Source organism: Rattus rattus, chromosome 7 (assembly GCF_011064425.1).
Source record: "Rattus rattus isolate New Zealand chromosome 7, Rrattus_CSIRO_v1, whole genome shotgun sequence".
NCBI lineage: Eukaryota > Metazoa > Chordata > Mammalia > Rodentia > Muridae > Rattus > Rattus rattus.
In genome coordinates, this window is record NC_046160.1 from 72,846,151 (window position 1) to 72,858,372 (window position 12,222).

At 42.7% G+C, this 12,222-nt stretch overlaps 1 protein-coding gene across 1 annotated transcript; it reads left to right on the forward strand.

The window, feature by feature from the left end:
- The first annotated feature begins 9,250 nt into the window (after positions 1–9,250).
- On the forward strand, positions 9,251–11,228 carry Mos (MOS proto-oncogene, serine/threonine kinase). Its single transcript, XM_032908689.1, has one exon. The coding sequence runs from the start codon at positions 10,091–10,093 to the stop codon at positions 11,117–11,119; it is 1,029 nt and encodes a 342-aa protein (XP_032764580.1). The 5' UTR covers positions 9,251–10,090; the 3' UTR covers positions 11,120–11,228.
- Positions 11,229–12,222: the final 994 nt, after the last annotated feature.

Below are 12,222 nucleotides of genomic sequence, written 5' to 3' on the forward strand. Positions count from 1 at the left end.
TTTTCACCCCAGATTACCCCACCCCCATCCCCACTTGGACCACTTTTCCCCAACTGGTCCTTCTTCTGCTTCCTTATCTATTTTTGAGAGCAGAGACCGGAGAAATGGCTCAGCAGTTAAGAGCAGGCGCTATTCTTCCAGAGGGGTCAGTAATGGGCGTCTTCCCTTTTGCGTGTCATGTTCGTGGAGATCGGCCTAATTTGTTGAACTTTGTGGAAAGCTACCTTTGTTCTACAGATTTTCTCAGTTGACTTTCTACTACAAGTATCTCCTTCTGTAAACTCAACTGGGCTCTGTTGATGTTGCCTTTTCTCCCCGTGAATTGTAGATTACTGATCTGAGTCTTTTCTTTCCAGAGGTCAGCATCTAATGTTGTAACTTTACATTGTAGCACTGCTGTGTCTATGTCCCACAAAAGTAGATTTTATATTTGCCTTGGAGATTTTTCCCTCCGATACATAGTATACTTGGAGGTGTACTGTTTACTTGCCAAGAGTTCGGAAATTGTCCTCTGTCTTTTTTCTTTTCTATTATTCCTTCCTTGTTGAATTCCGATGTGCTCAAGGAACAAAGCTTGCCATGGGCTACCATCTTGTGTGCCAAGACCTCAAGAATTTTTTTCCCAGGGGCATAGATGCGAAAAAGAGTCATCTCTTCACTTACCGACAAGGTTTGAACATTTTTACAGATATCCACCGTGCCAACTCATCATGCTACCATCATGATAATGAGCTTTTGGCAGAATAAAATTTGCAAAGCATGCATAGAAAGAGCTAGAACTTTCAAAAACTATTTACACCGTTTATACTCCTTGTATTGGTGATAATGCAAAGATTTAATGTGTAGCTTAGCAAATCATAGCAAATAATTCTGGATTCCACATACAATCACAGATGAGAAGCTTCATCCATATGGCTCAGCTAAGGAGAAGACTGAGGACAAGGTTAAACAGACTCTATTTTGAGATGAGAGGAAGAGCTTCAGAACTTCACAAGGTCTTGATAAGATACCTGAAAAGTATGGAAATCCACACAGGCAATACATACAAAAGAAGCCTCGACAAACACAGTTCCAGGCATACAGCTCACTGGTACAGGATAGAGAAACAAACAAACAAAATTTCCTCTAAAAAGGAAGCCAGGCAGCCCTGGTGGAAAGAGACTGGCAATCCTATCTTCATGACAAGCCTACAGCCCTAACAGGCTTTAAACCCAGTTGCAAGTTTTGGTGAGAGAATGATTCCTCTGTTGTGTTAGCAGTGGAAAGGGATACCACATCATCAAGCCGAATGAAAGAAGGAAGGAGCCAGGTGCTATCTTGAGAGAGAACATTGTGTTTGAAACTGAGTTAACTTGTGGGTCTGAGAAAGGGAACAGGCACAATACAGGAAGCTACTGAGGCTCAATACCAGCATAAACCGTTGGAAAGAAAAGAGCCCGCAAAGTTCAACTAGCCCTCCCTCCTAGCATAATCGATCTACTATGTCCAATAGCCACAGTCCCAGACAGAGCCTGCTCCAGCATCGTTCCCCTTTTCTTGCTCCTGTTCTTCCATTACTTCATTACATTTTAGAATATTCTCCAGCACCATAGTTAATTCTATGCGTTGTTAAGTCCTTTTTATACATTCATCTAATTTATCACATTTTTTTTCATTATTAGACCATCTTTTTTTCTTTGCTTTCTTTGATTTTTTTTTTCTTGACACTTGTGTTTGCTCCTACCTCCCTCTTTGCTATGATTTTAATAGTGTTATTGGGGAGTGTGGTCATTTTCTTTAAAATTCATGTTTTTTTTTTTATTTTGTGGTTTCCTTTTTATATTGATCAAATCTGAGGTTGGATTTACAATTGAGATTCTTATTATTGAAATTTTTTTTCCTTTTTACTTCTTTTAAAAAATGTTTTGGCTAATTACCTTCATCTGTTTTATATATCTTGTACAGCTTGATGGTACTCTTAGAATTGTTTGTCTGCTTTTCACTGAGTAGACCTGGAGAATGAGACCTCAAAAGTAAGGTGCTCAATAAGAAGACATCCCACTCCCACCTCCCACCAAAAAAAAAAAATAGATTAAAGAGATAGCCAAATAAGCAAGTGTACAGATTATTTACTAGGAACACATGAAGTATGAAAACTGAAGGGAGTATAGCCACTTCAAAGGATGTAAGTCTTCAACCATTGAGTAGAGAGATACTCACAGAGATAAAGTGCCAGGAAGCGATTTGTAAAATGTTAATAGTAAAAATGATCACGAATGGATTCCCTCCGGAACCTGGGGTGGGGAGCAGATTCATAATGAAAGAAGTCCTAAACATGGATGAGAAAGTTGACATTTGGATGGAAAAGTCACCCAGCATGGAAGAAAACTCAACAAGGAAGTTTCAAAAAATTGAAAATCACCAAATAGAAATGCTAGCTATAAAAAACTCAGTGAGCCAATGCAAGACCCAGTGAAAATCACTACAGATCTAATTAAGCAGAAGAAAGACTACCAGTGAAGGAGGCAAAGTGAAGGAAATGCTACACTCAAACTCTAAAGGGAAAAAAATGGTCTTCCTCAGCAATCCCAGGGTGCATTGCTGCTGTCTTGTCAGGTGTCCCATCTGCTATGGCTTAATGGATTGGAACCTGGCTCCAGTTTCCATTAAAGTCTTTGAGGGCCTACCTTTACCTCACGCTTACTGTTTCCTAGCTGAACGTAGAACACCACTGGGAAGACATCTTAAGCCTCTGCTGCTTCTCCAGGATGCGCAGGACTTCGCTGCTTCATGGTAGCCCCGCAAAGAGAACAGTCATCATCAGAAATGTTCTGGATTTCTAATCAATAAGGGAACACTAAAGTTATTCAATCAAGTTATTTATATTTGTTCACCATACTTGTCTCACATATACATCAAAAACTCAAGTAAAACTTAGAATACTGGGTAGCAGGGTAAGGGATGAGCCTCTACGTTTCCTCTTTTTGTGTAGATTAGTATTGAAATCGCACTTGCTTCAAGACAGAGATATAGACTGAGGAGTGTCTGGGTAGGTAATTCCATCATCAGAAATACATAACCTTGAATGGTGTGGGCCAATGATCAACATGGGCTCTTGATGCATTGAAGATATGGTGAATTAGTTCTTGGCTAAATTCCATTTAATTTTACAGGAAACTTCGTTTAGATAAAGGTATTATTGCAAACTAATAGAATATCAAATGCATATGAACAAGAATTGCACGATACACCTAACTGTACTGCTTTCCTCTTATGTGGTTAGCATCACCACGAACATGTGTGATGTGGTGTGTTAAGATGTCACTAAATCCTAGGGATTGTCAGTACCATTATAATCCTCTGGGCCCACCATCGCATGGGTCACCTCTCACTGGCCAGAACGACATAATGTAGTACATAACTATAGCTGACTGAGTCTTAAAGTTGGAAACCACGATCTTCATTTGCACAAAATATGGAGCAACAGGAAACCTGGATTTATCCAAAAAGGCTGCTACAGATAAACTTGTTGGCTTTTATCAGCCTGTTTCCCTTTGAGCTTCCTCTCACCTGCATTTTTGTCTTGGTTTGCTGTGTGTGTGTGTGTGTGTGTGTGTGTGTGTGTGTGTGTGTGTGTCTATGCTGATTGTAGAATCCTTTTCCCTCAGCTAGAGTTCATAAACACACACACACACACACACACAGAGAGAGAGAGAGAGAGAGAGAGAGAGAGAGAGAGAGAGAGAGAGAGAGAGAGACTGAGAAAGACAGAGACGGGTGAGGTGGGGAGGGAGGAAAGGAGGGACAGAGGAGTGGGACTGGACTGATAGCTCATCAGTTAAAGCACTTGTACTTGCAGAGAACCCAGGTTTGGTTCTCAGGAACCATGTGCTGGGTTAAATTGTCCATAACTCCCAATACCCTCTCCCAGTTTCTTGAGGCACCGCACACATGTGGTGCCCAGACATATATGCAAACAAAACAATTCATACACATAAAATAAGTAAGTCTTTATTAAAAGAATTTACATCCACTTGTATTATTATGTGTTGGGAGCACACATGTACCACACATGTGGCGTTCACCAAACAACTTGTCGGGGTATGCTCTTGCCCTACACCGCATGAGTCCTGGAGATAAAACTCAAAGCATCAGGCTTAGCAGCAAGCTGAGCCATCTCTCCTGTCCAAGAGCCAAGACCTAAGGAGGACCGTCTTCCTCGTTCCCCACTCCCCAATCACCTAAGCTCACCTTGTGTGGAGTTCTCACACATTTCCCAATGCTTGACTTGCCAAGATGCCTGGCACGGATGCTGGAAACATCACTGTGATGGTCCCCGTAATCTCATACATATTAAACCCCAAATTATTAGCCCTAAAGTCCCCTAGGCAATAGGAAGGCAAACCCGACAAACAACTGGAATTGTTTCTTCTGTCTAGTAATGGCGGTATATTTGAACATTTTAGAACAGATAAAAGTGAAATCTCATCTCACATAAGTCTACATTGCCAAACATCAGAAAATGAATAATGAATGGTTTGACTCTTTGTGAAGAAAAAGAGGAAGAAGAGCCATTGGGTGAAATGTTTCATGTATAAAGGAATGCAGCAGGGAGGGGGAAGGAGGGAGGAAAAAACACGAGGAGGGTGGGTGTGGTGGGGAGGGGGCCAACATTGGGTTGTAGTAAAATTAGAGAATCATTTTGTTTTCTACATGGTAACGTTCAGTGATGTGTGATTATATTAAATTGAGAAAACCACAGCATATGTTATAAAAGAAACCCGAGACAGACAGACAGAGAGAGAGAGAGAGAGAGAGAGAGAGAGAGAGAGAGAGTGCAGATTTTAAAAGGTTCTTACAGTTCCAGAGATGTTGTTGGTTAACTAGAAGGCAGACCTTTTTAGAAGGTAATGATTTTTAATGGTTTGGAGCCAGACACAGGGACTCATGTCCATAAGTCTAGCACCCAGGAGGCTAATGAAGAAGGATTGCAGCAAATTTGCATTGGAGAGTGCATTCAGGACCTGGGATAATAGTTAAAGTCTGTGCTTCTCTCACACCACCAAACCTTAGCATAATTATACGTGCTATGCATCATGCAAATCCTTACAGCGTAAGTTACTATGTGAAAAACAATGTGACTGTGAATCTTTAGTGACTAACAATGTAAAGATAAAGTAATTGCAAGAAATCTTGAACTATATTTATAGTTCCTGAGATAAAAAGCTGGTAATTATGCTATATCTGCTTAGACTCAGGATGCTATGACTAAGAACTCCGGAAGAAAAAATAATAACTAACATATTTAACTGAGAAAAATACTGATAAAACTAAATTTAAAAAATCAATAGGAATATTTGCCTTTTAGAAGAAAGGAGTATGTTTTCCAACTTTTGTTTCTTAAAGTGAGAGAGGAAAGAAGGAAGAAAATGAACTTACCTGTAAAGTTACTCTGCAGTCATAATTTCCAGCTTCATTTTGCTGGGGTACATTTGAGAAATGGATTCTACAAGGCACTGTGAACCTGCTCCAACCCGCATTTAGGAGGACAAGAAATAATTCCAATCAATGGGACAATGCCAAACAGAACAGGGTCCACTCATTGCCCAAGAGAGTCAGTTTGAACAATAAAAGATAATTATTAGTGTGGTTCATTTAATAATTAGATGTATGAAGAGTCATATATCCATATTGACACAGACGCAAAAAATGAATTAACACGATAAAGTGAATAGCCTGTATTAATTTTGAATCTTTTATTCAAAAGTGTTATTATTTTAATTTACCGCCAGTAAGAAATACAGACTTTATAGTATTTTCTGCTCAAAGACAGAAGCCAACAAAATAATCCCTTAAGCTCTAATAAAGAAATGAAGAATCACCAAATTAAAGTCAGGTGTGTTTTCAAATATCCATGAATAATTTATGATCAAGAAGATGAGAAAACTGCAAGATATCATTAAACTCAAAAGTCTCTATAACAAGTTTTGGTATTAAGTCTGTAATTGTGTGTATTGAAATTTTATCAAGTAAAAAGAGTATTTCAATATAACGTAAATCTTCAGAGTTAAAATAAAAAATAAAAGAATTCAAGTGATCAGCCCAGATGGTGGTAGGGACCCACTCTATGAGGGACAGAACCAAGTCGAGCGCACAAGTTTCATCCTCAGGCTTGCTTCAGTCCTACAAAATGTAGACAGCCTCTGAAATTCGAAGTTGATCGCAGGGAAATGGAAATAATTCTATGCGCACTTCATAGATATGGAAACAAGTCAGTCTTCTATCCCTAGGCATAAAAGTCAAGTTTCAGAAGAATATAAAAAGCATAATGTTTGCCATTAAGTAGATAGAGAAATAAGTGACGTGTTTTCAAGTTTGACTCGAATCTTTGCGTTGGGATTTTTTTGTAAGATATGCATTCGTTTATGTTTTAACGTTTGGGTTTGTTTTTTTTTTTAAAGTCAAAAAGTTTTCGATCTTAATAAGCGTTTGTAAAGGGAGCGCGGGGGGATGGGGAGGGAACAACACCAAGGGTTCCCATACACTACTACTTCCACCCTCGCCATTCGGAAATCCGGCTGGATGTAACCTGAGCTCACTGAGGCTGCCCAGCTCCCTGATCAGCCTGTGTTCAGGACTGCGCGTGCGCGAGCGTGGCGGTGGCCCGTTTCCCCACCCCCACACGCGGGCCCTGAGCGTCGTTATGACATCTGTGGAGTTTCAAAACCTTTTTTAAAAACTGTCTCCCAACGGTTACGCGACGACCCTGAGACACGCTGGCCTGCACAGAAGGGGGCGGGGTGCTCCTCGGTGGCGTCTGGGGACCCCAGGGCCTTAGCCACTAGCCCCCCGGGCGGGCTGCAGCCACCGGGCGGGTCCGAAGGCGCCGCCGCTCGACTTCCGGAACCAGGAGCAGGAAGGAAAAGCCTGGAGGGGCTCCTACGCTGACCAGCGTCCGGGGAGCTGTAGATTCCGTATCTGTTGTCACACCTGATAAACACACTGATGTCCGCAGATCCTGAAGCCTGGATCTAAGGAACAGATGTGTACACTTTCAGGAGGGGCCAGGACCAGCGCTGCCTCCTTTACATTCCTAGGTCGCACCTGCCCTGTTATCTTCAAATGTTGCCTTTTGTCTTTGGAGATCACAAAGCCTTATTGCACCTGATCAGATTTAAAGTTAAAGTTCCGTGGATTGGACATTTACGGATAATACGACGGGCTTTTATATCTTTAACTTCAAAACGAAAGTGCCGGAAAACACGATTTAAACTTTTATCTTAACAATAAAATGAATTTATTTAGCCCCAGTAGATTATTTTAACCTAGTGCTGTTTAACACGTCTGTGTTTCTTATATGGTATAAGCCCCCGAATACCAGAGTTTTATTTCTATGAGTTTCATAGTTAAATGCTGTCTACTATATATCTTGAGCAAAGGAGAATTTGGAGTCTGATTCTTCCTCGAAAACCTAAGGCTTGGTGTGCTTTTACTGTCTTTTCCAGGGATGGAAACTGAGGTGGTGGGACAAAAGAACCCCCAGCCATCTAACCCCAGAGCCATTGTACTTTACCTCTAAAACCAGGCTTTATCCATTTCTGAGATAAAGATTTCATTTCTAATCTCAGTATTTACCGGAAATGCAACGTAGTTGTGAAAATATGATTGTGTTGCATGCACAAATCTCAAACCCATTGCTTGAGATCCACCACCCATAGACCCAAGGGATTTAACTGCATGTGCACAGGTATTTGAAACTACAGATGGGTTACACCCTGATTAACCCCATCCTAGGTGGAAAATACCAAAATATTGTATGCATGTGGACACAAAGTCTGCATTAAAGTTAATTAAAATCACGATAAGAACTTAGGTGTTAAAGGGAAGAAAATTGATAGTGGTAGAACTTTTCAGAGTAAGGTCAGTTTCCATAGTAAGATGTAATTCAGCTAGTCTCCCAGATTTCCTTGGTTTGACTCCAACCACAGTGTTTTAACTGTAGAATACGGCATCTTTATGGACTCAACAGACCTCCCCTGAGCTAAGGATGCTCCTCTGTAGCACTGTCGTGGGGTTAATAACCATCTCTGACATTTGCTAGGCAAAGCATTTAATAAATGCATTTCCACTCATTAGTGTTTGCAGCCTGTGATGGGGTTATCAGGGTATAATCCATCTGCACTTTTAAATACCCACAAAAGGAAACAAGTAGAGGGCAGTGGGCACGCCATTAAAAGCCTCGAGTAGACGGTTGGTGGGCAGAATGAACTCAGACTTGTGCACACACACCAACTCACCCTTTCACAGATACCTTGCATTTTGGATGAATACTAGACTGGACTTTAGAAGTGAAGTGTTTATGAGGTTGTCTTAAAACTAAATATTACAAAATAATAAATCACATCGTAGTGTATTTTGTGTGATACCCAGAGGTTCAAGGTGACCTATCATATTACTCTTAAAGCTCCTCAAATCCACAGGTCATAGTCCTGAACTGTAATTTTATCTGTGTGATGGCTGAGCAAATTTGCAGAGTAATTTCAGCGCTCTTAAATTTTGTCACGCTCACTGTTTTCCTTTTTCAGTTGGGTTTGATATACATGTACAAAATGGGGGTTCTATTAAAATGTTCCACTGCTTATGTGTTTAACATTTTGTCCCTTAATATATTTGAAGCTACTCAACTTTTATTCTCCCTAAATGTTTACTTTCCTAATTTATTACATAAAGCATCGAGGCTCTAACAATTATAGACTCTGTACAAGATGACACTAAACCATATCATCACCATCAAGCAGAAACCTGGAGTTTCGTGAACTTTGAGTTTTTTACATACATGGCTCTCTGTTATCAACTTGCCTTCTCGAAACCTGTGATTTTGAAGTCAGAAGGACACAGCTGCCACATAAACACTGACCACTTATCACCATGTGCACAAAAACACGTTCCTGCGTGGCTAGAAAGTGTAACTCCTAACCACTTTGAGAAACCGTTTTTGAATGAACAGAGCAAGGTTGTTGTTCTTCCCTACTCCCCGGAAGATAGGGCATGAAAAGCAAACACATTATCATAAAACCAAAGACGACGAATGTGTGGTTTGACGGCCAGACCCTGAATTTATGTTCAGTATCTGATGGGGACCAGTGACTCTGGGCATGTCTGTTTGTCCTGGCTTTTCTCCTGTTTCCCCATGATTGCTGTTATTTTCAGCTATGGTCATCACAATCACCTTTGTCCCTTTCTTCCTCCTTCCAACTCTGCGTTAAATTCCAGGAACTTGCTTGCTGTGAAGTCTAGAATCTGTCTTGAAGCAAGCTTGCTCTGTGACCTAACTTGCCTGGGAAAGGAAGGGACGGTAGAAGTCAGTGTGTTGTTAAGGAGTCTTAACTTGCTGTTTAAATGAAATACAGTGTCAGAATGCTCCCTTCTGATGGACTTAGGAGGTACGAGTTCTGCCTTTATCCGAGATTGTATTTGGATCAAAGACATTAAAGTTACAGATGTTAATTCTTATGAAGGTTGCATCTAATAACCCTGGCAAGTAGTTCAACAAGTGTCTGCTGTTTGTACTGCAACTCTTGCAGCCAATAGCTGCTGGGACTGATTTAATGCAGCTGGAGACTAGCACGAACAATCATTATAGCCTGAAAAGTGTGCACCAAGTTCACTGTACTTTTGTTTTTCTCTTCAGTCTAAGGACCAATTAATGATCGTCAGAAGGTCCTTGAAATGTTTTTTCATTGTATTATGATTCAAGAATTAGTTGGAAGGAGAGGTGAGCTTTGGGGCAGGCCAGTACTGTTTAACAGGTGAGAGGTTGTTTTGCTAAGGATTCACTTTAGCTGTGAGAGCGCAATCGTTTCATCTGAGACTGCCAGGCTTCATCTGCACGCCCAACCCCACCTGATACATTTAAAAAAAAAAAAAAAAAAAAAAAAACAACCTTGCTGAGCAGCAAGATGTGAGAGCACAGTTGTGGCTGGTTTTGGGAATACAAGAAGAAGGGAAATGGGATGAAGGCGGAAACCTTCAGCCATGCTTCCAAACTTCCCTGGGTGTTCCTGGTCATTTCTCCCTAGTGTCTCTTGTGACTGTCTCATCTGAGGGTGTAATGCCTTCGCCTCTCATCCTGTGTCGCCACCTCCCTCGCGAGCTATCGCCAACGGTAGACTCGAGGTCCTGCAGCAGCCCCTTGGTGGCCTCGAGGAAGGCGGGGAAGTTCCTGGGGGCCACTCCTCCTCGGGCCCCGCGGCTGTCACGCCGGCTGGCCTGGTGCTTCATAGACTGGGGACAGGTATGCCTGCTGCATAGGCTGGGTTCTGGAGGGTTTGGCTCGGTGTACAAAGCCACTTACTACGGTCTTCCTGTGGCCATCAAGCAGGTGAACAAGTGCACCAGGAACCTACGTGCATCCCAGCGGAGTTTCTGGGCTGAACTGAACATTGCAAGGCTGCACCACGACAACATAGTCCGGGTTGTGGCTGCCAGCACGCGCACGCCGGAAGGTTCCAACAGCCTTGGTACCATAATCATGGAGTTTGGGGGCAATGTGACTCTACACCAAGTCATCTACGGTGCCACCCGCTCCCCAGAGCCTCTCAGCTGCAGAGAGCAACTGAGTTTGGGAAAGTGCCTCAAGTATTCCCTAGATATTGTTAACGGCCTGCTTTTTCTCCACTCACAAAGCATTTTGCACTTGGACCTGAAGCCAGCGAACATTTTGATCAGTGAGAAGGACGTTTGTAAGATCAGTGACTTCGGCTGCTCCCAGAAGCTTCAGGATCTGCGGTGCCGGCAGGCGTCCCTTCACCACATCGGGGGCACGTACACGCACCAAGCTCCGGAGCTCCTGAAAGGAGAGATCGCCACGCCCAAAGCCGACATCTACTCTTTTGGCATCACCCTGTGGCAGATGACCACCAGGGAGGTGCCTTACTCCGGCGAGCCTCAGTACGTGCAGTACGCAGTGGTAGCCTATAATCTGCGCCCGTCACTGGCAGGGGCGGTGTTCACCGCCTCCCTGACTGGGAAGACGCTGCAGAACATCGTCCAGAGCTGCTGGGAGGCCCGCGCCCTGCAGAGGCCGGGTGCAGAACTGCTCCAGAAGGACCTGAAGGCTTTCCGAGGGGCACTGGGCTGACTCCATCGAGCCTGTGTGCAGATAAGCTTTTCGTTTCTGTTTATTTTTAAATAAGTAAGGATGGGCTTTTAGGGCATATTTTTAGAAAATAAAGTTACTACAAACTTCAGCCTGAAGTGCCTTTCCTAAGACTAACGAGGCTACAGATATCATGGGCACCACTCACTGTTGTTAAACAACCTGAGCCCTCTGTGTGTCACCTTTCTGGGCTCCTGGTCTACTGTATAATTTCCGTAGTAAGGTTTGTTCCTGAATGAAAAGAGAAAGGGGGTGGGAGGAGGGGGCACTACTCCTAGGTATGAAGGAGAAAGTTTACAGTGGATACGAGGGAGACATAGGACATAGTCATAGACATGGACATCTGGCTGAGAAAGTCCAGAACGGACATGTTCCTGAGCCATGTGAGAAGAGGTAGGAGGAGAAGGGAGGAGGAAGAGAGAACTAGGTACAGCAGCTGGAAGATCCAAAACGGGAGGGGGAGCTAAAATGGATTATATAAGAAAGGACAGCTGGGGGAAGGGCAGCCCAGTCGCTGGGTTGGAGAAGTTTAGGGCAGAGGGTGGGGTGTGCCAGTCTGGAGCACTCTGTAGTAGACAGGGACTGAGGGGTGCAGAGAGAATCTGGCAGCAGGTCCACTTTGATATGTTAAATAGGTACCTCAGCCCTTCGTCCTGGGTTTGAAAACTAACAGTTACTGATAAAGAATATTTTTCCAAAAAAGAATACCACTATAGACATGCCACATTTGCCCCCTGTTAATTCTCACAGGTCACATCTCCCCCACAACACACAGACACACACCTAAATTCAAGCTGCAGTTGAATTTACTGCAACAAAACAGCAAAACCAATGCGTTTTAAAAGAGCAGTTGTTAGCAGCAGTAATGGAGCATAGCTTTAATACCAGCACACAGGAAGTAGAGGCAGTTGGAGCTCTGATCTCTTGAGTTCAAGGCCAGCCTGATCTACAAAGTGAGTTCCAAGACTACAGGTTACTACTGCATAGCCTGGGCTACAAAGAGAAACACTGTCGAAGAAAAACAAAAACAAAACAAAAAAAAATGGTTGCTTTCCTTCCCAGTCCATAAGGGAAGGTCGTTTGTA